We start from the raw sequence: 23,887 nt of genomic DNA on the forward strand, positions 1-23,887 counted from the left end.
GGGTTGAGCCTGCTCTTTGACCTCTCTGTGCCTCAGGCTCCTCCCCTGAGAACTCACTGGGCTCTGAGGCGGCGGGAACGAGTTAGTGCCCAGAGTGTGAGCGGCACGTGGTTCCCCTGTGGTGAGGGCAGCTGGAGGCAGCAGCGGTGGCGCGGGGAGGACAGCCCCGGCCTGGCACTGCCGGCTCAGGCTCAGGGCCCTCAAGGGAGAGGCGGCCACAGACGGCGGCTATTTCCTGGTGAGCTCCTGGGCAGATCGACTCCCCCACTTCCTCCTCTCACCACAAGCTCGTCCCTCCAGGCCTGTGCGGTGCGCTGGGGAAGCTCCGCGGAACAGAGCCAAGCCGGCCGCAGCTCACATCCGACCTCACCACGGGGATGCCGCGGGAGAGAGGTTCCGGGCAGTGAGACCTGCCTCGTCGGTCGGGGCGGCTGGTCGGTCAGGAAGGCTCTCCATCCCTCTCTCGAGCTACAACAGCAGCAACAATGATAGTAACGGTTCCTCCTGCGTCACGTGACGACTTAGCTCATGCCTGGCTTTCTCTGCACGCCGATAATCTCGCAGAACCGTCACGAGACCTTAAGGGACAGGAGCTCTTCTTAGTCCCACGCTGCTGGTGAGGACACTGAGCACAGAGGGGTTGTGCAACTCGCCCGAGGCCACACAGCGTGCAGGCAGAGGAGCTGGGTTTGGACCCAGGAGGGCTGCCTCCGGGGACTGTGCGCTCAGCTCTAACCTGGACCCTTGGGCAGTGGTCCAGTCTGGTCTCTGCCTCCACCTCCCTCCTCTAGCGAGGTCCCAGCCTGGTGGCGGGCAGGTCACGGGAGCCCCTGCTAAAACTCCCGAGGCTGGCTGCCTCCGGCGACAGAGGGAGGCCTGTCACTCAGCTCGGCATTCGAGGCCCCCGTACTGTTGGTCCCGGGCAAGGCTCCTCATCCCTCCGGGGCCTCTGGGTGTTTCCTGCCTCTGAGCCTTTATCCAGGCTGTGCCCTGCGTGTGTGGGCCCGCCCATCAGTCACAGAGTGCCCGCCACGCGCTTGGCCTGGCTGGCCCTTATCTCCCGGAGTTCCTGGAAAGGCAGGGAGAGTGACAGGCGCTGTGAGTGGTTGTCGATAGAGGGATCTGCAGAAGGGCCACCGAGTGGAGGAGGAAGGGGGGGGGGGAGAGAAAGAGAGAGAGAGAGAGAACAGTGTGGGCAAGCCCGGGGGGTGGGGTGGGAGGAGGTATGACACACTCAGGGAGCCAAGGAGACAGGGCCAGGGCCAAGGCCCACCTGTCTCCTCCCAGGCCAGGCATATATGCTGCCTCTCGCACCTGCCCAGTCCAGATAACCAATCCCTCCCTCTGTGCCCCAGCCCTGAGTCCCCACCGAGGTGTGGGCCCTCTGTTCATCTCTGTGCCCCCGCCCCGCCCGCAGAGGGCTCAGCGCCAAGGAGGAGTGCAGAAAGCCTGTGAAGTAAAACGGAAGGTTCTGGGTAAGAGGATGTGACAATTTCCGGGTGGCATTTGGTCTCACGGCACCAAAGCAAGGAGAGCATCCACAAACGGCAGCACCGGCAGTGCGGTGGCCTCCCCCACCCCCTCCCCTCCCCTTCCTACTTCAACCCCACTTACTGCCGGCTCACACACGCCCTCATTCCCAGGACTGACAAGCTCCATCAATTAGAAGATCCTACGGGGCGTTTAGCACAAGGCCTTCCTTCAGTTCATTTGCCAACCTAACCGCTTGTATCATGAAACTCCCCACAAAAGGGCACTGCCGACGGAGACAAATCAATGCTAATGAGAGCCTGCTGAGTGCGCTGGGAGCCGGGCGAGTGGGAGGGAGGAGGGGCAGGGGGCGAGGACCCAGGAGGGCTCCTTCCAGGGGAACCAAGCGGCGTCCCGGAGATCGCTGAACCAGAAGCTTCCAACGTGGGGGTCTCAGCTCACCACGCCTCCTGCAGACCCCACCCTGTGTGTACTGGGCTGGTCTATAGCACCCTTTCTGGTTGAAGACGACGACGATAAGATTATATCTCAATACGTCAGGCCTTGCCCGGGACCACCAGCCAGGCCCAAGCCTTGGGGCCAGCCTAGATCCAGATCCCCGTGGGGGGTCCTGGCAAGCTACCCAATCTGTTTCAACGCCGGAAAGACGGGCACGAAACACCTCTTACCTAGGACTGCCCGTCACTGAGCACATGTCCTGGGACCTCTGATACACGCCAGGCTCTGAAAACCCAGGGGGGACCAGATCAGCAAGAGGGAGGGAGACAAACAGGAAGTCAGTCACGGGCCCACGAGCAAGCCGCGTGGGGAAGGAAGCACCGGTGTGAGCGTCAGAGAGAGGGTGCCGGGGAGGTCTCTCTGGGGCGGTGACACGAGCGAGACCTCAGTGATGAAGCAAAGGTGGGCTTAGCGCACAGGACCTGCTCGACAGCCCCGAGCTCTCCGCCCATCAGACACGCACGTTCACGGGGCAATGAGGTGCCGTGCCCAGGGAGGCCAAGGCCCAGGACTCAGGACGGAAGACGAGGGCAACGAGAGGGGAGAAATGCCGAGGACTCACATTAGGCTCCTGGGGGGGGGGAGGGAGCCCCCATCGCCAGCTCCCAGAACCCGGCTCAGAACCACGGAGAGCTCCAAACACAGCCGGGCTCAGCATCACAGAGTTCAACTACAGAGCTGGTTTCAGCACCACGGACAGCTCCAAACCCCCCAGACCAGGCCGGATCCCGCACCTCAGAGACCCCTGCGCAGAGCCGGGTTCAGAACCATGGACAGAGCCACCCTCCCTCCCCCCCACGCACAGAGCCAGAATCTCAGCACCACGGAGAGCGCCGCACACAGCCAAACGCACCCAAGGGGTAGGCAGCCCCCCAGCTATCACATGAACTTATATACTTGTATATGCATAAGCCCGTGGACACAGGCAATGGGTGGTGAAGCCTGGGGGTGGGCAGGGACTGGGAGGAGGGGGCAGTGGGAGGTATCTGTAATACTACCGACAATAAAAAATCCATAAAAAAGGACTCCCGGGAGGTCACACCCTGGAGAGGCCAGCCCCACACAGCTCCCTCACCCTGCTCCCTGCCGCCGGCCAACCACAGGAGGTGCGGCCACTGAAACGGACATTCCAGGCCCTCCCTGGACCAGCCAGTCTCCCCAACTCCAGCATCTGCCCGTTCCCCAAGTTCACCTGGAACCTTCCTGACCCTCTAAGCCGGGGGGCGGGGGGAGGGGATGTTTCAGGCCCTCAAAGTCGTTTGGTCTGGCCCTGCCAAGATGAGGGTGAGCGAGTTAAATGTTTGGCCGAGGAGAGCAGGCTAACTGTAAGTGGATGGCCTTGCAGGGCCCGAGGATGATGTTCTAAAGACCCAAACGGCCCGTGCTGAGCGCTGCCCGGAGCCCGCCCTCCCCAGTCCTGCCCGGAGGAACCACTCACTACGCATCAAAGCGCGCGTCAGCACCCTCTCTGTCAGGACGCCCTTTTCTGCTTCGTCTCGGGGCTCCCCTTTTGCTCCCCTTCCAGACTGTGGGTTCCCCCCAGAAACTGTGTCTGATCCCGGCGTGTTAAACCCCACAGCACACACCAGCCCAGTCGTGTGCCTCCGACAGGAACGAGGTCGCCAAAGCGACGCGTACAATCGCTACCCGTCGTCGGAGAATTCCTCTGCCAGGAACCGTGTTCCGGGCGTCACACACTTTATTTATTTATTTATTTACAGTTTAAGAAACTGAGGCCACGAGATGGCGGGTTTTCCTCCCCAGTTCACACAGCTAAGAAGGGGCAGAGCCGGATGCAAACCCAGATCCCACGGCACGGCCTGTGCCCTTGACCGAGGCTCCTTCCATCTCCATCGCCATCCCAGCCGGGGCCCTGCCATCTGCCAGCCCCACGGAGCAGCCGCGAGCACAGCAGCCACGGTCCCCTGAAGTGATTCGGAACCTGTTTTTTTTTTTCCAGCCTGAAATGGAAATCACTGATGCCTCAAATTAGAACCCCGACACGAGCGAGCCAAGACTTCAGATCTGCAGCAGCTGAGCCGCCCGCACCCACCTTCTCAGCAGGATTCTGGGCTGTTCCTCAGCCCGGACCACCTGTTCCCAGTCAGTGTGGAGGGCACGGCGAACCGCTCCCCGGTGCGGGAGGGGCTGCAGCCGTGTGCGGCAAGGGGTCCACCTCCCGGCTCCCGGGGCTCCCCGCAGAGCCGTGGCCTCGTTAGAGCCGTGGCGAGCACGGGCTGTGATCTGAAGGCAGACCACAGACGCAGGTGAGGCCTTCTGTGCTGACCTTTATCTGCCACTAAAGGCATGTTTTTCAACCATCCCCAAGAATTAGGCCGGAGGCTCTGACCTCAGCAAGGCCTAGGCAGGGGGACAGAGAGGCAGGGCAAGATGGCCACAGCCTCTCCTCCTGCATGGACATGGGTGCAGGCCGCCCAGGAGCAGGGGAGCCCTGGTGGGAAGCTGGCCAGGGGCCCAGAACCAGCACGGCGAGAAGCCACGGAGCTTTGGAACAGAATCAGTCCACACGCGGAGGGACCCAGGGCAGCCGCCGGGCCCTGCGGTCTTTGACGTGAAACCAGCAAAACTTGACGACCGACGTGTCAGCGTGACTCAAGGTCGAGGATGTGCCCGTCACCCTCACGTCCGCGCACTGGGTCTCTCGCGTTGTTATTGGATGAAACGCTATTTAAAACGATGTCAGTAAAACAGGAAGCGTTTCTCAGGGGAGGGTCCCACGTGGCCACCAGCAAGACACGTGGCCACGCCTGCCACGACACCCTGCGAGGCAGGAGAGAGAAGCGTGAGCTGTGTGTGTGGCCACACAGCTGGTCTGAAAGGAGGCTGGCCCCGTGGGAACCTGGAGGGCTTGGCCTCAGCCCTGGGATTTGTCGCTAGAGGGCAAACGGGAATCGTGAATAGAAATTCCAAGATTACCTAAAAGCCAGACGCGTGCCAAAACGTAATTGAGCGAGGCAGAGAGTGCCCAGGGAGCAGAGGCGCAAGCCAGATCCGGAGGCGCGCCTGCCAGGAGGCGTGGGGCGGCCCGTGCCGGGGCAGCCAGAGGCGAGTACACGGTTGGCTGCAAGTGCCCAGGGCAGGGGCTCGCGCCGGCAGGAGCCTCCGTGACTGTCCGTGCTCGGAGCGTCGCTGGGACGTGGATGGCGTTGCTTCTGTTGGCTCAACTCGTGGCCACGGGCTCCCTCTCCAGAGTCAGGCGTCCTTCGTGACGATGAAGAACAAGATGATGACCAAAGACAAATGCTGACGGGATGCCAACTCCATGCCCACTAAGACCAAGGCCAGCCCGGCCGGCGGGCTCAGGCTGATTCGATTCCGGGTCAGGGCACAGGCCCGGATGATGTTTCTCTCTCTCCTTCCCTCTCCCTTCTTCTCTGAAGTCAACAAAAATGCATTAAAAACACAAAGACCGAGGCGAACACTGGCCCCGGAGCTTGGGGGCCACAGGATTCATCTTGGTGACTATTCTCACCACCACCCCGTTTGCTGACGGGGACCTGAGACCCAGGAAGCGCGTGCGGGTTCGTGACAGGCACAGGAGGGTCAGCAATGGCCGAGCGCCTCTCCTCCGTGCGGCATTTCACTTTGATGCTGGGGGAGGTGGACCGAGTCCCCCAGGTTGTAACAGCTGTTCATAGGGTTAGCGTTAGGGCTAGGATTAGGGCTTAGGGTTAGGGTTAGGGTTAGGGTTAGGGCTAGGGTTAGGGCTAGGATTAGGGCTAGGGTTAGGGTTAGGGTTAGGGTTAGGGCTAGGGCTAGGGTTAGGATTAGGGTTAAGGTTAGGGTTTCAGCTAGGGCTATGGTTAGGGTTAGAGCCAGGGTTAGGGTTAGGTTTAGGGCGAGGGCTAGGGTTAGGGTTAGGGTTAGGGCTAGGGGTTAGGGGTTAGGGTTAGGGCTAGGGGTTAGGGGTTAGGGTTAGGGCTAGGGTTAGGATTAGGGTTAAGGTTAGGGTTTCAGCTAGGGCTATGGTTAGGGTTAGAGCCAGGGTTAGGGTTAGGGTTAGGGCGAGGGCTAGAGTTAGGGTTAGGGCTAGGGTTAGGGCTAGGGGTTAGGGGTTAGGGTTAGGGTTAGGGCTAGGGTTAGGATTAGGGTTAAGGTTAGGGTTTCAGCTAGGGCTATGGTTAGGGTTAGAGCCAGGGTTAGGGTTAGGTTTAGGGCGAGGGCTAGGGTTAGGGTTAGGGCTGCGGCTAGGGTTAGGGTTAGGGTTAGGGTTAGGGTTAGGGTTAGTGCTAGGGTTAGGGTGAGGACGAGGACGAGCGTTAGGGTTAGGGTTATGACTAGAGCTAGGGCTGAAAGTCAGGGTGCAGGGAAATGTGCCCCGTGTGCAGGCCATTTCTCGAGCCCTTTTCCCAGCTGCCATCTAAGAAACGTTTAAGAAGTTGCTCCGACAGTCTGGGGAAGCACCAGGGCTTCCCTCTTAATGGCCTCCCTCCGTGCCACTCGGATCATCACTCAGGTCCTCGCCGTCTCTGGTGCTCGGGTGGAATAGGCAGTAGAAGTGATTACCAAACTGGAGCGTCCCTTGGAGGACGAAGGATGGCGGCGCCCGCCTTTACCGCCAGGGGAAACCTCCTTAGGGAAATTACATGCCATCGGCCTTGGCGGCTTCAGGGCTCAGCAGCCGAGAAGCCGGCACCGCAGCCGTCGGTGAGCGATGGCCCCGGCACAGAGCGCACGCCCACAAGCTCCGAGCACCAACAGCCACGCCCTGGCCACGGAGGAATCATTTTCCTACACAGCTCCCTCCTCAGGAATAATTCTCTACTTATTGAATTAATACCTGTCAAAAATTAACACCGGCACCCGAGAGCATCCGAGAAACAGGAAAGTCGGAGCAGAAGGCAGCAATGGCTCCGGAGCCGGTCCCCGAGGGTTCCTCTTCCCGCCCGTCATGCCTCCCTGCGCCCGAAGGAGGGGAGCTGGGGCCACTGAGTCGATGTCGCTCGGCCCCTGTGACTCTCTTCTCCCCGCGAACGCAGTGCCCGTCCCCGTGGGTCCTGAGAACTCCTCACGCGCATGCGTCCTTGTTAACCCTCACCCCAGGGTGTTTCCCATTGGTTTATTTTTTAGAGAGAGTGGAAGACGGGGGGAGAAGGGGGAGAGAGACCGATTGGTTGCCTCCCACACGCACCCTGAACGGGGCCAGGAATCGAACCCGCAGCCCTTCAGTGTGCAGGCCGACACTCTAACCACTGAGCACATGGGCCCGGGCTTGCATGCACAATTTAAAATACACACACACACACACACACATACACACACACACACACACACACACATATTTTATTGACTCCAGAGAGGAAGAGAGAGACAGACACATCAATGATGAGAGAGAATCATGGACTGGCTGCCTCCTGCACACCCCACACTGGGGATCGAGCCCGAAACCCAGGCATGTGCCCTGACAGGGAATCCAACCATGACTTCCTGGTTCATAGGTCGACGCTCAACCACGGAGCCGCGCCTGCCGGGCACAAGCACCATTTCTCACGCTTCCGTGTTAGCCCACAGGCAGGTGCACGTCGCCCCTTGACCACTCCCGGCTGTCGGCCACCCCCGGTTTGGGCGACACCGAGCTCCCGTGTTTTAGGTAATTTCCCAGGAAGGGTTCTTGGATGCACCGCTCCTGGGTCAGCGTCCCGGTGCGCGTCACACACGGTCACACGGATGCCTGCAACGCGTACGGCAGTTACCCTTCCGCACAGCACGCGTGAGCGCTGGCACCGGCGGCGGCACAGGCATCACACGCACTCGCCGATTCGAAGGTTAACCCGGCACCTCGGCGTCTGCTTTCGTTCTCATACTTGGCCCATTTACACACCCAGCACGTGAGAGCCTCACGCACGCGTCGGAGCCGTGGAGCCGAGCCAGACCGCCGGGTGGGCCCCGGCCTCCACCCGCCTGCCGCGTGACGGCGGCCTCGGCCTGCCCGGCCTCAGCTTCCTCTCCGCACAGGGGCTGAGGACAGGGTCCCCGTGAGGTCAGGCGGCCTCGGCTTCCTCTCCGCACAGGGGCTGAGGCCAGGGTCCCCGTGAGGTCAGGGGCAGAGCGGCCTCAGCCTCCTCTCCGCACAGGGGCTGAGGACAGGGTCCCCGTGAGGTCGGGGGCAGAGCGGCCTCAGCCTCCTCTCCGCACAGGGGCTGAGGACAGGGTCCCCGTGAGGTCAGGGGCAGAGCGGCCTCAGCCTCCTCTCCGCACAGGGGCTGAGGACAGGGTCCCCGTGAGGTCGGGGCAGAGCGGGGCCGGCAGCACGCCTGCAGCCTGGCGGGGAGGACATGGGTCGTGTCTGTCCCCCGAGGGTATGGGCCTGTGTGGTGGTTACGGTTGAGCTGTATCTGGGCGGGGGGGGGGGGGGGGGGGGACGGGACTTGTGAAACAGAAAGGAGGCCTCCTTTGGAGGAACAAAGCTCGCTGCCCGCTGGGAGCGCAGGGAAGGAAGACACGGAACTAACGCGGCTCCTGCTTCCACGCTTAGTCGAGGGCCACCTCCGGGGCTCCGAAGCCCACAGCATCGGGCCGCCTGCCGCCACCCTGCCCGCCGCCCTGCCCGCCGCCCTGCCCGCCCGCTGCCCTGCCCGCCCGCCACCCTGACTGCCCGCCACCCTGACTGCCCACCTCCATCCTGACTGCCCACCACCACCCCACCTGCCCCCACCACCCCGCCTACCCAGCGGAGTGCCTGGCAGTGCCCCAAGGGGTTCTACAAACACGTCTACCCATGCTCCCGCTCATGGCGCCCGCCCTGCAGGTGTGGGCGGCCACCAGGCCTGTCCTTCTGCAGGGTCTGCGGGGGCTCTGATGCCAGCCAGGTGTCGCTGATGGTTCGCTGGACCATCAGCTCGGTGAGTCCCCGGAAGACATCAAGACGACCCCCCGACCTCCCTGTCTCCCTAATTACTCTGCAAAGCTGTCCCCCAAGCCACACGCCCTCCCGACTCACCAGCGACCTTCCCCTGGCTCGGGGGTCAGGAGACTTAACAACAGAATCTCAGAGGGAGAGGGGGACCCGGGCAGGCTCTGCCACTCACCGGCCGGAGCGGGCTCCGCTGCACCAGAGGGGCTCCTCGGGCCTCGCTGTGCCCCCGCCCCCGCCCCCGCCCTCCCATCTCACCGGCACGGAGACACCAGCCTGCCCCGCTCCCTGCTGTCACTGTCCCGGCCACTCACTCCCGCGTGTCCTCACAGGGCGCAGGGCTCCCACCGCCATCAGCGCCCCCGGGGACTCGGGCACATGGAGCTGAAACCGTGAACAGGCGTGATCTGTGGGGCTGCCACGTTCACAGGACGCTCCATGGCACCCACTTCCTGTCCACCTTCCAGAAGTCAACCACCCTCCTCCGAATCCCCCAGGGGAAGGCGGCCCCCACAGGGAACTGCACTCGCAGCTTTTGCTTCCTGGCGGCGGGTGAGGGTCGTCGACACAGAAACGATGCCAAGGACGAAAGAACCACCTCCTCCCAGGCGCCCAGGCAGGAGACGCAGCCGGGGGATCAGCACTGAGGGGCGCTCGCACGGGGCCTCGGGGCAAGGCCGCGGCCACACAGCACCGGCTCGGGGAGAGGCCTCTGTGGGTGCTGAGGGCTCCGAAGAGCCAACAGGCACCTCCAAATGGCCCCTCGTCCCCACGCTCAACTCCGGCAGCGTTTTCAGGAGAAAGGACACGTCGGACACACTTTGAGTTCCTTCCTTTCCAAGAGCAGACAGAAAGGGGGCTCGCCGGGGCGACGTGGTGGGATCCCGCACCTGCACCTGGGACCTGGGACCCCGCACATGCACCTGGGACCCGCACCTGGGACCCTGCACCTGCACCTGGGACCTGGGACCCTGCACCTGGGACCCCGCACCTGGGACCTGGGACCCCGCACCTGGGACCCCGCACCTGGGACCCTGCACCTGCACCTGGGACCTGGGACCCCGCACCCGCACCTGGGACCTGGGACCCCGCACCTGGGATCCCGCACCTGCACCTGGGACCCGCACCTGGGACCTGGGACCCCGCACCTGCACCTGGGACCCGCACTCTAGTAAAAGCTCAGAAGCCCCTCAATTCCAGGGCGGCTTCGTGCAAAAGCGAAGGCTCCGCGGAGACACGTGAGTCGACTGAAAACAGCCCCTCAAGGTCGAAGCTTTTCACTGAAACACAAAACGCCGTCGGTGGGAAAAGGCAGCTCTGAGGCCGTGAGTGACTTTAACATTCCAGTGGGGGAGCCGGCAGCTGGGAAAACAGCCCAAAGAAGATTCCTGGTTTCCCATTCAAGCCCCGAAGGAGAATGCTGAGCCCACCAGGGGCCTTGGCAATGAGCAGGGGGCTGGGCTCCGAGGTCCAGCGGTCCCGGAGCGGGGCAGGGCCTTGGCCGTGCCGGGCCGCCTCCTCCTGCCCCTGGTGACACCCTAACACCAGCAGAGCCTCCGGAACCTGCACTTCAGAGGGTCCCACAACATAAGGCCTCTCCCAACGGCGGGCGGGTGAGCAGAGCGGAGTGAAAAGCTGTCAGAGGAGGAGTGTGGCGAAGTGTGGACACTCGTCTTTCTCGTCCTCGCCTCCGTGCCCTTCAGAGAGGGAGGAGGGGCGGGGAGGCCTCACACACCCGCCCGACCTGGGATGGAACCTGCGACCCTCCGGTGCATGGACGACGCTCCAACCAACCGAGCCACACCGGCCGGGGCTAAGGGACTCGTATGCCCCCGCTTCCACGGGGCTTCCATCCGACTGGGTGGCGTGCCTTTCCGCCCAGCCCAGGCGCACCCCGGCCACGGCCGCCAACCCGGGCAGTCTGCTTCCCGGGCGAGGGGTGGCCCGGGCTCGCTCAGAGGCCGTCCTGCGTCTCTGCCGCCGAGCTTATTAAGGAAACAACCCGAGGGGCCTACACCGGGGGCCGTGCTGACATCGCGGACCGCACCGGTCATTCAATCAGCAGACCTACCGAGGCCCACACAGACCCGAGTACGGGAGACGCCTCCACAGCGCCCGCGCCCTCCCCGGGGCTGGACGGCCCCTGCTCCCGGTGCTCCATCTTGGGAAACTCGGGAGGTGAGCCAACCACATCGGGGACACGCCTGGGAAGCTCAGGCGCAACCCAGAGCAACGGCTTCAGGCGACCCCCGCCGCGGCCCGGGCCGCCTCCTCCACAGAACGGACAAGTGTCCAGACAGCCTGATGGCAGGACCACCACGTGGCCAGCGGGGCACCATACCCCGTCCCCTCCACCTGCACGTGGTTTCCCACACGGATGAGGCAGGGCTCGGAGTGAGCGTCGAGAAATGCTTTTCCAAGACACGAGAATGCCGGCGAGGGCCCGGGCACTGACCCAGCCCCCTAAAAACTCTTTCCCAAGGACGACACGCTCTTGTTTTCTAACAGCTCCGGAGAGTAACACATCCGTTTGCACAACACGATGCAAAGCAACACCTCGACCCGCACCAGGGCCCGGAGCTCAGAGGTGCTAGGGACCGGGCGCTGCTGGTGGAGGCTGCAGGGACAGGGCACCTGCGCCTTTAAGAGCACACCCCCTCCTACTGCCAGCCGGGGCTGATCCCACAGCATCTGAGTTGGCTTCCTTTCTGTGCCATCGGCTTCCGACGCCCCTCGTGCCCACGCTCCTCCGTCTTTGAAGGCCACCCTCCACCGACAGGCCAGTTCCTGCAACTTACAAATCTGCCACAGGCCTCACGCCAGCCAGAGCCACAACCCTGCCCGTTCCACCTGCCCTCCAGGTGTCCATTCCGACGGCCCCAGCGAAATGGCCTGGAGAGCCCCACGTGTCCCCGACGTCAGGCGGGCACGCTTCTCCCCCGGCCGCGTCAAGACCAGTGGCCACGTTCCACATACATTTCCACCCGCCAGAGAGTCACAGCCGCGGCCTCAAAGACAGCCCAGACACACACGTCCACAGGACACGGGAGCCACGGCGGGTGGTGACAACTGAGCGTGCGTCCACGCCAGCCTCCGCGAGCACCGCCCACGGGCCCAATGGCCACGCGGTCCAGGCCACGGACCCCACGCATCAGAGAGTCGGCGCTCTCCCCAGCAGCAAGATGCGAACCCCGCGCCCTACCTCGATCAGGAAGTCCCCCGTCCTCAGTCCGGCTTGCCAGGCCACCCCGCCTTCGTCCACGGACTCCAGGTACTGCAGGGCCGGGAACGCCGGCGTCGGCGTGAACTCCTCAATGGGCGTGTCCGCTGGGAAGGCAAGGACGGAGAGCTCGTCACAACCTGGCGGCAGCCTCAGCCCCGGGACCCTGCGAGGAAGGCCCCGTGTCCCCTGGGGGCGTGGGTGGTCCAGGCCAGCATCCCCCGGGAAGGGCTCGACGCTCGCCATCCCAGGCCAGCAGCGGCTCGAGCAGTGGAGGGGAGTGCGCTCTGGGCCCGCCACGCCCCTGGGCCTCTCGGCCAAGAGCACGGACTGGCGAGCTCCGGAGCGTGCCTGTGTGTGCGCGCCCGTCGTTTTCTTTAAAAGCACCGGTGACTAAACACTTTCGGTTCTAAAAATGGAAAAGCTCCCCCATAACCACACGGAGCTGCAGAAGCACCACAGCCAGCCACCTGCCGAGGCTACGTCTGCGGAGACCGGAGACCGCGCCGGGAACTCGCCTCGGAGCTCCCCGGGACCGGCGCTGACCCGGGGGGTGGCTGCGGGCGCGAAACCCGCTCACAGCCTGTCGCCCGGGGCACCCGGCTTCGGGGCCCCATGCAGCTGCCCCGGGAAATCCCAGGGCAAGAGGTGGCCTTTCCTGGGGTGTCCTGAGCGGCCAGGGGTGCGGGTGGGAAGATGGAGATGGCCCTTGTGGGGGAGGGGAGGGCGACCACACAGACAGAGGGACACACGGCCGGTCACCCTTTCTCTCCGGGCAGACCCGGCAGGGCCGCCTGAGCCCGGCAGGTGGGCCGGGCAGGGGCGGGAGGCACTCCACATGCTCGCCCGCGCGGCCAGCTGTCTCCTCCGTGGGGAGGCGATGCCATTTTGTTTTCTCTCCGAAGGGAAGCCCCCACGTCAAAGGCTGGCGGTGGGAGCTCCACGTGGAATGCACCCCGGGAATCCCCCTCCCCAGGCCCCACAAGGTGGGTGCTGCCGGCTCGGGCCACGGCCGAGGGACCACGTTGCCACGTTTCCTTGGCAAAGTCACCTCAGGGGCAGGCGCCCGCGCACCTGGGGCCGGAGCTCACTCCCCGCCCGCGGGCGGCCTCCAGTCCCGGACCTGAGCCCGGTCCTTGCGGGTACCGGGTACCGGAGGCTGAACCCGGGGTTTAAAAGGGTGGGGGAGGGAGCGGGAGAGGGGTGCAGGGGATGAAAGCCAGCCAGCAGCCCGCGCCTCCGAGCAGGCGGCAGGTGAAGCCGCGGTTGTCTAGCAACCAAGTGCCCAGGAAGAGGCTGCTTGGAGCTGGGGCATGCCTTCCACGCGGGCGTGCGCACACACACACACACAGACACACACAGACACACACACAGACACACACACAGACACACACACACAGACACACACACACAGACACACACACAGACACACACACAGACACACACACACACAGACACACACACAGACACACACAGACACACACACACAGACACACACACACACAGACACACACACACAGACACACACAGACACACACAGACACACACAGACATACACACAGACACACACACACAGACACACACAGACACACACAGACACATACACACACATACACACACACACACACACACAGACACACACAGAGACACACACACACGCACACACACACATACACACACACACACACATACACACAGAGACACACACACACACAGACACACACACACACACACACACACACACACACAGACACACACACACAGACACACACAGACACACACAGACACACACAGACACACACACACACACACACACACACACACACACACACACAGAGACACACACAGGTGCATGCGGCCCGGCCGGGGCCCGCGCCTACCTTTCGCCCCGCGCAGGACGAAGCCGAAGCCCTCATTGTCCTTCTTCTGCAGGACCACCGCCTTCTCCTCGACGGTGCAGTCGCTGTGGAGAGAATTCCGGGGACAGCGACCATTACCGTGGCCCGTCCGCACCGTGGCCGCTCCTCCGCCGGGGACGCTCATCATCGCAGCCAATGAACCCGGCCGGCGCGGAGGGAGCTAGGCGGCGCGGGGCGCGGGGGGCGCGCGGCGGCGGGGGCGCGGGCGGCCGGGGGCGGGCGCGGCGGGCTGGGGCGGGCGGGGGGGGCCGGGCGCGGGCGGCGCGGGAGCCCGCATGGTGGGGAGGCGCCGGCCCGGGAAGCGGAGGAGAGCGGCCGCGGGAAGGAGGCGCCGCTGCGCCAGGCGCCGGCCGAGGCGAGGCGGCTCCCGCGAGCGGAGCGAAGCAGCGGGGCGAAATGAGGCAGCGGTTTCCCGGTTCGGTTCGGGAAGGGGTTCGAGAAAACCCAGTCCCGTCTGCTCCCTGCGTGCGCCGCGCGGAGACGCAGCGACCCCTCCCGCTCCGTCCGCGGCAGCGTGGTGCCCCCACAGGCTCCGCGTCACCCGGCGGCGGGCGGGGGGCGGAGGCTCCGCGGGCGGCGGGGGGCGGGGCGCGGCGGGCGGCGGTCACTCGGAGCACGCGGCCCTGAGGGCGGGGCTCCTCGGGGAGGCTGTTTGGGGCGGGGAGAAGGGGGCTCCCCCTTTGACGACCTACAGCCGCGGCGCCCGCCTCTCGCCGCCGCATTTGCGTTAAAAGGAAAGAAACCCAAAGGCGACTCTCATTCCGGAAGGGCGCCTGCGTTCCGGGCTCCAGGCGAGGGGCCGGCGGCAGGACCTGGCTCCCCGGCCTCCCCGCCTGGGGGGCTGCTGCCCCCTCCCCCCCAAGTCGGGGCAGGGCCGCTGGAGAGGGTCCCGAGGTGTCTCCGGGGTCCTAGGGGCAGGCGTGGGAGGACTGGGTGCGAGGGGAAAGGGCCTCCGGGAGCCCCCCTACAGAAAGGCTGGGGGGGGGCGGGAGAAGGGGAGGCCCGTCTGGGAGCGGGTGGCTGAGGGCTTCTGGCCCCAGACCCTGCAGGTCAGTGCCCGCCCTCGCCTGCTGCCTGGGGAGGCCTCGCCTCCGTGCACAGCCCCCTGGGAGCAGCCCGCCCCGCAGGCAGGCCCCTCCGGAAGGGCAGGGGCCCCGGAGGTGGGCGGCCCTCGGACCAGCCTGGCAGCAGCGAGAACTTCCCAGGGCACAGGCGAGGGGGCAGCTGGAGAAGCACAAGTGTCCTCTGACCCCCCCACATCGGAGGATGTGCAGGGGACCCCGCCCTCCGGGGGACCAGCAGAGGGGACACACCCCTGACCCCTGGCAGGCCATGCGATCCAGGGTGACCGTCCAGGGCGGACTGAACACCCGGAGGTGGGGCCCAGCCCCGGGGCTCCCCCTGCTTCCACCTGGGGCACAGCCTGCGGAGGGCAGGGGCCCAGCTCCGGGAGCTGGGTCGTGACTGGGAGCCCCTGCTCGGCCCCCGCAGCCGCCAGACGAGGTCTCAGACACTCAGGAGCCCAGAGCCACGCGCCCACGGGCCGTCACTGGCTGCCCCGACGCTGAGGAACTGACGGGCTCTCAGCCTCAGTTTCCCCTCATGTTACAGAGCAGTGACCACAGGCCTCCCAGGGTTCTGTGCGGTCGGATGGGTCGATACCCATGATGGTGCAGTGGAATGGAGAGCCCCAGGGAGCCACCCCCAAACCAGCGCCAGGAACCGCAGTGGCTGTGCTTGGCCAGAACCACAGGAGCCGGCGGGACTGAGGGCAGGAGCCTCCACCAGGCCTCTCCCTCCACAGCCTCCAGCAGGCCTCTCCCTCCACAGCCTCCACCAGGCCTCTCCCTCCACAGCCTCCACCAGGCCTCTCCCTCTCCACAGCCTCCACCAGGCCTCTCCCTCCACAGCCTCCAGCAGGCCTCTCCCTCCACAGCCTCCACCAGGCCTCTCCCTCCACAGCCTCCACCAGGCCTCTCCCTCCACAGCCTCCAGCAGGCGCAGACACGGACTGCCCCTCTCCCCCTCTGAACTTCTCAAGGGAAGGCCCCGGCCCCCTGGCTCACTGCGTGCCGGGCAGGTGCAGCCGCCCAGCCCCCCGCTCCTTCTCCAGGGAAGGGCTCTCCCAGGCCCCGGCCACGCAGCCACGGCTTCCGCTCCTAACGCTGCGTGAGCCGCCCCAGCAAGCAGCCCAAACCGGCCTGGGCTGCCGGCTCGGAGGGCCCTGCGCCCTGTTCTCCTGCCTACTGACCGCAGGGGCAGGGGTTCTGCCCGTGGGCACGGATGGCGTCGGTGCAAACCCAGTCCCGCTCTGACCCCAGGGCCACGCGGCAACCACCCTGAGCAGGGTCCGAGTTTGCAGATGCCAAGCCCTCGGGGCCAATGACAAGCCAGTCCCTGGGCCCCGTCCTGGTCCGCTCAGGGTCCCCGTCCTGGTCCGCTCAGGGTCCCCACCCTGGTCCGCTCAGGGTCCCCGTCCTGGTCCGCTCAGGGTCCCCACCCTGGTCCGCTCAGGGTCCCCACCCTGGTCCGCTCAGGGTCCCCGTCCTGGTCCGCTCAGGGTCCCCACCCTGGTCCGCTCAGGGTCCCCGTCCTGGTCCGCTCAGGGTCCCCACCCTGGTCCGCTCAGGGTCCCCACCCTGGTCCGCTCAGGGTCCCCACCCTGGTCCGCTCAGGGTCCCCGTCCTGGTCCGCTCAGGGTCCCCGTCCTGGTCCGCTCAGGGTCCCCACCCTGGTCCGCTCAGGGTCCCCGTCCTGGTCCGCTCAGGGTCCCCACCCTGGTCCGCTCAGGGTCCCCACCCTGGTCCGCTCAGGGTCCCCACCCATCGGCAAACGTGCGGAGTCACCCTGGGGCGGCCACGTCCTGTCGCGCTTTCCTGATGACCTTGGTGGGCGCTCCGGGGTCCGGCCCCCGGCGCCTGGGGGTGTGGCCTAGTGAAGTAACCGCCCACCCCAAATGGCCATGCCTCACCGCTTTGCTGCTAGGGCCCACGGGCCAGGGACCACGGATCGGGGGCCACGGATCGGGTGGGGGGGAGGCCACGGTCACGCCCTGCCTTCCTGCGGGGTCCTCTCTGGCTCACGTTCACACCTGAAGTGCCCCAAACACGTCCGTATAATGCACCCCCCTCCTCGCCTCTGGGTCTGTGCAGCACCCCCAACTCACGCGCCAGGCTCCCTCGGCCTGTCCCCCCTCCCCCCGGCACCGGCTAAGGCGTGGGCCCTCCACCCAAACCTTCCGGACGAGGGGCAGCATCACCCACTCTCCCGTGAGGGGCCCTCTGAGCATCGCCCACGCCTCCGAGTGCCCTTCTGCCCACTGACCCACGCACGGCGGGCCCCTCGGGGCAAACCTCAGGCCCGTTCCTCCGTGACCCTCCCTAGCGACACCCTTCCCGTCTCCGTGAGATGCCACCCGTGTCCCGGCCACGCTCTGTTCAAATGTGTGCTCTGAACGGGACGGGGCGCTTGAAGGCACCCCAAGGCACCCCCGTTGCCAGCTTCCCCAGCAGGCCTGAGGGAGGCGACGGGGTGGGCAGCCCGCCCCGCGCAGCCGTGGGGCCGCCCACAGTGCAGCTGAGAGGACGCGGCGGCGGGGCTGTGATGGCGACTCTGGCGCAGGTGGCTGCCGGGCGCGTGAGGAAGGCCGGCACCGCTCTCGCTCACAGGATGGAGAACGGCGCTCCATCAGGTGGGTGTCCCGGCGGCAGGCCCAGGCTGCTGTGGGGGACACCGTCCGTGTCGAAACTCTCCTGGGGCCGCACGGGAGGGAGCCCCCCAGGCGCCCATGTCTCCCCTCCCCGCAGCCCCACTGCGCGCCGCGTGCCACCATGGTTCCCGGGACACACCGGAGCCGGACGCTCCCGTAGTCTGCCTCGCGGGACCCAGGAGGCCTGGCCCAAGGCTCAGGCCCGGCGGGGCCCAGGATGGGCCCAGGATGGGGCAGGTGCCAGCAATGACAGGATCTGTCAGTCACGGAACAAGCTGTCTCGGCCGAGGGCTGGGCCTGGCGGAGCCACGGGAAGCCACGCCTGGGAGCACTCGGGGCCGGCGGCTCCGTCTGTCCTGCCCCACACGGAGGACCAGGGACGACATGTAACACGGGACTGCGGGGCGGACCGCACAGCGTGGCCTGGCCGGCTGCCCCTTCTGGCTGCACGGGGTCGGGTTGGGTCTGGGCCTGGGGTTCTGAAGCCGTTGGGGCCAGTGGCTAAGCTGCCCGGTGAGTCAGTTTATGAACAGTCAGTCATTATTGCACACCAATAAGCGTCAGGGGATGGGCAGGGTACCGGCAGTTTGGAGGCACAAACCAGGCCCCGTCAGGCCACTAGGGAGCCATCAGGAGTCGTGTGTCCATTGGTGGCTCCAAAGAGACACGCCCCAGCCCGAACGCCGCACCTGTGCACGTGGTCGCGCTGGGAAATGGGGTCTTTGCAGTGCGGCCAGTTACGGGTCAAGGTGGGTCCACCTGGTTTCGTGAGAGCCTGCACCGAGGACGGGCCCTGTCCGAGGGGTGGCACGGGGGCCGACGTGGGCGTCCTGCGGCCACACCCAGGGGCCCCAAGGACGCTGGCCACCCCAGCAGCTGGGCCTTTGGCGGGCCACGCCCCCGCAGCACCAGGTCTCAGACCTCCGACCTCCGGGCAAGGTTCGCGGAAGCACTGGAACTTTGACGGCACAAAGAAGGCCCCGTGGACGGGCTGTGGGCGCGTTGAATACCAGGGCCTGCGGGTTCGGGGGTGCTGGCGCCCGGGGAGACCCGGGAGGACCCCTGTGAGAGAGATTGGGGTTCATGGCCCCGGAAAGCTCCTTCCTGGAGAGGCTGTGGGGCCCCGCCTTGTCCAGGGCAGGAAACTGAAGCCGAGAGAAGCGGTCTCCGGCGCTCACGCTCTCGCCGACAGTGGCGGCGGAACTGGGGCGCTGGGAGAAGCGGCAGCGCCAGGGACCGGGCAGGGCTGTCCTAGAAACTTCCGGGCTCTGCCAACCAGGACGCGGCGGCCGCACAGAGCCGCAGCTCCTCGGAGGGGGCCTGGGCCGCAACAGGTGGGCCCGCTGGGCACAGATGCCAGGCGTGGGCAGGCGGCCAGGTCCCCGCGCGGCGCCGGCGGCGGAGTGGACAGAGGGCCACGCCACAGGCCGTGGGGCCGGGCCAGCCTGTCCTTGGGGAGGCCGGCGGCTGAGAGCTGGCCGAGCGGTGCCCACACCAGCTGCCACTCGCTGCTGCAGGAGGGCCCCTCCCAGCCTTTGGCCGCCCGCGCCCCCGAATCCTGCTTCCCAGTCAGGTGAGGGCGTGGTGCTGCCCTCTGGCCTCTGCCCTCTGCCCTCTGCCCCGTCCAAGCGGGGGCTGCCGCGGTTCCTAGGGGACGTGAGCCCTCTGCCTCCCACCCCGGGCTCTTTGTATTTTTTTCCCTTTATTGATTTTTAGAGCGAGAGGAAGGGCGAGGGAGAGAGAAGGGAACACTGATGAGAGAGGAGCACCATGGACCAGCTGCCTCCTGCACGCCCCCCACTGGGGATCGAGCCTGCAAGCCCCGTGCCCTGATGGGGAACTGAACCGTGACCTCCTGGTTCCTAGGTCGACGCTCAACCCCCGAGCCACGCCCACCGGTTCTGAGAGCTTGTGAGGTGCTCGTGTGCCACGTGGGGGAGACGCCGCACGTGGGCGACTCATTCACAAACGACGCTGCTCCTGCTCCTGGGAGCCCACCCTGCCGCCCGCGAGCAGGGAGCAGCGTCATTTCACGTGGGCTCGGCGAGGGGCTGGGCCGTCCCCACGGAGCCCACACGCCCAGGGTCTTCCGGGAGCCGTTTCCCGATCGGATCGGCAGTTACGACTCCGCCCTGCCCGTGTTCCTCACGCCTGCTCTCCTTGCCCTGCTAACGCGATCGGCAATACGAGGCTTTCCTAATAGAAGCCATAATGTGCAAAGACTTGATTGGAATTAAATTGTCTCATTATTTCGTAATAAATCACCCAAAAGCGTTTCCTAAACACCAGCAGGCGTGTTACCTGCCAAGAGCGGCGGGCGGAGGAGACAACGTTTGGGATAATGACCGGCGATCAGCGCTCCCCGTGGAGCTGAGCAGAGATCGGCCTGAATGCAGGAGGGCGGCCTGGGAACCGGGAGGTGGGGGGAGGGGTGCCTCCCCGAAACAGCTCCGTGATCCCCACAGCAACATATCAGATCTTTGTAAGAAAAAGTTATATTATTTCATTTTATTATTTTTAAAACCCTCACCAGAGAGTATGTTTTTATTGATTTGAGAGAGAGAGAGAGAGAGAGAGGAAGGGGGGAGAGAAACATCGATGTGAGAGAGAAACATTGATTGGCTGCCTTCTGTACGCACTCCGACCAGGGATTGAACCCACAACCTAGGTATGTGCCCTGACTGGAAGTCGAACCCCCAACCTTCCAGAGTATGGGACGATGCTCTAACCCAGTGGTCGGCAAACTGCGGCTCGCGAGCCACATGCGGCTCTTTGGCCCCTTGAGTGTGGCTCTTCCACAAAATACCACGGCCTGGGCGAGTCTGTTTTGAAGAAGTGGCGTTAGAAGAAGATTAAAAAATTTGGCTCTCAAAAGAAATTTCAGTCGTTGTGCTGTTGATATTTGGCTCTGTTGACTAATGAGTTTGCCGACCACTGCTCTAACCAACTGAGCCACCTGGCCAGGGTGAAAAATTGTTATTTTAAATATAAAATGTAACATATTCTATATATCATCCTGCTTAAAATACCCCAATGACTTCTCATCAGAATCTACACTAATAAAAGGGCAACACGCTAATTGACCATACCTACGTGACACCCGCCAGCCAATCAGGAGTGAGTATGCAAATTAACCCAACAAAGATGGCGGGTTAATTTGCATACACAGGCGCTGAGCGGCCAGGGGTGGGGCAGGATGCTTGCATTGTCGCTATGGCAACGATGCAGGCGTTCCGCACCACCGCAGCTGCTCCAGGCCTCTGGGCAGCGTGGGAAGGCAGAAAGGCGGCTCCGGCCAGAGCGAAGGCGGTGCCGGCAGCCAGGGGAAGGAAGGCCCATTCTTGCATTAATCTTCGTGCATCAGGCCTCTAATGTAATATAAAACCCAAATTCCCCACCATGGCTAAGACCCTTCGTGATCTGACACCTCCTAATTCTCCGAGTTCCAGCCCTACTGCTGTCTTCTCTCCCTCCCACAGGCCGGTCTCCTCTCTGCCTCAGTGCCTTTGCACTGCCCGCGCTCGCCCCAGAGTGCTGCTACGGGACTCCCCGAGCGAGACTGCTGTCGCTGTTCAGGTCCCCAAGGTCACTCCCCCGAGGGGCCTTCCCTATCACCCCGACATGCCCTCCATGCCCCAACTCCCAGCCCTTACTCCGCTTTAATTCCCTTGTCAGTCACTGCATTTGAAATGGTGACTTGTTGGTATACGTGCTCCCAGGAAGGCTGAGCCTGCCCACCGTGCCTCTGGCCCAGTGGTTCTCAACCTTCCTAATGCCGCGACCCTTTCATACAGCTCCGCCTTTCGTTGCTACTTCATAACTGTCACGACCCACAGGTTGAGAACCGCTAGCGGGGTCGCCTAAGCCCATGGGAAAACACAGATACTTACATTACGACTCATAACAGTAGCAAAAGTACAGTGATGAAGTAGCAACGAAAATAACTTTATGGCTGGGGGTCACCACAACAGGAGGAACTGTATTAAAGGGTCGCGGCATTAGGAAGGTTGAGAACCACTGGTCTAGACGGAGCAGGCCCATCTTAAGTCCTGGCTCTGGGACCCTGGGCAGGCCCTCACCCACGCTGAGCCCGGGTTTGCTGGCTGCGGAGGGAAGATCAGAACATTCCAGAAGGTGTTTAACTGGTGCTTATTGACACAGCGAATGAAACCTAAGCCGGGACTCCTGCGTACGGTCTGTGAGGAGGAGGAGGAGGAGGAGGAGTGACCCCGGTCCTGGCCGCCGGGACAGAGGGGCCCCTGGGACAGAGGAGCCCCCGGGACAGAGGGGCCCCTGGGACAGAGGGGCCCCTGGGACAGAGGAGCCCCCGGGACAGAGGGGCCGCCGGGACAGAGGGGCCCCTGGGACAGAGCTTTAAAACCAGGCTAGTCCGGGGCCGCCGGGACGCGTTGGGAGGCCGCCCGTCCCCGCCTGCGGGAGGGAGCGCCGTGCCCGCAGCCCTGTCTGAACGGTCACCCACGCGCCCCCTCCGCGACCCCTACGGCCCTGCAGCTGGTCCGTCTCCCGAGTCCGTGCAGCCGGTGGGGACAGGGTTGTCCAGCGCCACGCGGCTCGGCCAGAGGCAGGGCCAACGGGTAACCCCTGGCCTTTGACCCTGAGTGGACTGTTCTTTAACACAAAACAAAACTACTCATCAGGGGACGGTGGAGCGGCAGGCCGGGCGCGGGTGACCTCCTCCCTCGGCGATTACAATGAGCGGCCTGGGACCTGCCCGGCCACGCTGCGTGGCGGCAGACAGCTCGTCTCGAACGGCCACTTCCCGAGTCCCGGGCAGGTGGACGTCACCCACAGGGGGAGCCAGGGGCCGTCTCCGCTCGCTCGTGGGAACCTGACTCGGCGTGACTGCCCCCCACGCCCCGCAGCCGAGCTTTGGAGACGAGGCTGAGTGGGCTGGGCGAGGGGCTGCAGGCCGGCCCTGACCCCGCGGTGCCCCCAGCAGGCCGGCCCCTGCTCCCGCCCACCCCTAGGCCACCAACCTCCCCCCACAGGGGATCTTGCTTCTGTTCTGAGTGTCAGTGCTTAGGTAAGAGGTCCCTGCACCCTGGGGGCCGTTCACACGCCCCTCAGAGCAAGAAGGGGACACGCTTCCGTGGGGAGCCCTCCCGTCCCGTGAAAGGGGCGCCCCAGGCCAGGGCTTGTCACACCCTCTCTGTAAAGGCCCAGAGCACCCGTGTTCCAGGCTCCACGGCCCACGCGGTCCCGGCTGCAACCGCCCACTCTGCTGGTTGTGGCTCCGGGAAGCCTGGACACGCGGTAAATGAATGGGCGTGGCCTGTGTGTCGATAAAACTTTATTTACAGAAGCAGGCGGGGGGCTGGATAGGGCCTGCGTCCCTGGTGTTTAAAGACACGCTCTGAATGCCCGAAAGACACGTGAACCGGCACAGATGATGCGCCTGTGCCCGTGCCTCACCGTGAACCGCGGTCGGTCCCTGGACAAAAGCTGAGACAAGCCCCCTCCTCCCACGCGAGTCACCCCTCATTGTGTCCAGGTGCCCGGCCTGGCCCCGCGTCTGAGCCTCAGAAAAGACCCAAGGGAAACGCATTTAGAAACGGGGTCACCTGTGAGATGCCCTAGAAAGACGCGGAGGATCGCACGGAGCATCCGCTCAGAAAGACCAAGGGCCCCCTCCCCGCCCCGTGACCGTGCCTCGGTGGGCATGCTGGGTCGGCTCCGGGTGCGGCGGCGCCGAATTCCGGCTTAATTAGCAACGAGAGTAAATGTCATGATCACGCCCGGCCCGGAGTGTGTGGCGTGCCAGGCCCGGCTCCAGGGCTGCGTGTGGCCCATGGACCCCTCGTGGTGACCGCAGGAGGTGGGCACTGCCATCTCCCCACTGTAGGAGGAGACCACGCACAGAGAGGGTGAGTGGTTGGCCCAAGAGCACACAGCCCGAGGCACAGCCAGGCCGTCTGGGGCTGGACGCTGCGTCCTGGGGCCTCCCGGCTGCCTGCCAGGTGGGGACAGTCCCAGGTGCTCCCAGACCCCACCCCCCCCCGGACAGCCAGCGACCTCGGCAGAGGCAGGACCACGGGAGGGGGTGCTGGCTGCAGCAGCACGTTCCCAAGAAGGAATTGACTTCCTGTCAGCCTCAGAGGGAAGATCCTGCTCCAGGTCAGACGCCCAGGACCAGCGAGGATGGGCCGCGCCGAGGG

General features: G+C 64.7%; 1 protein-coding gene across 2 annotated transcripts in view; it reads right to left on the bottom strand.

Moving 5' to 3' along the window:
* Positions 1–23,887, bottom strand: part of SHANK2 (SH3 and multiple ankyrin repeat domains 2) — a 159,641-nt gene that overhangs the window by 54,134 nt on the left and 81,620 nt on the right. For both annotated transcript variants that reach the window (XM_054725186.1, XM_054725187.1), the window contains 2 exons: positions 13,964–14,046; positions 12,066–12,190 (listed from right to left, as the gene is read on the bottom strand). In XM_054725186.1, the coding sequence (XP_054581161.1) occupies positions 12,066–12,190; positions 13,964–14,046 (208 nt within the window). The remainder of the gene's footprint in view (positions 1–12,065; positions 12,191–13,963; positions 14,047–23,887) is intronic.

Source organism: Eptesicus fuscus, chromosome 13 (assembly GCF_027574615.1).
Source record: "Eptesicus fuscus isolate TK198812 chromosome 13, DD_ASM_mEF_20220401, whole genome shotgun sequence".
NCBI lineage: Eukaryota > Metazoa > Chordata > Mammalia > Chiroptera > Vespertilionidae > Eptesicus > Eptesicus fuscus.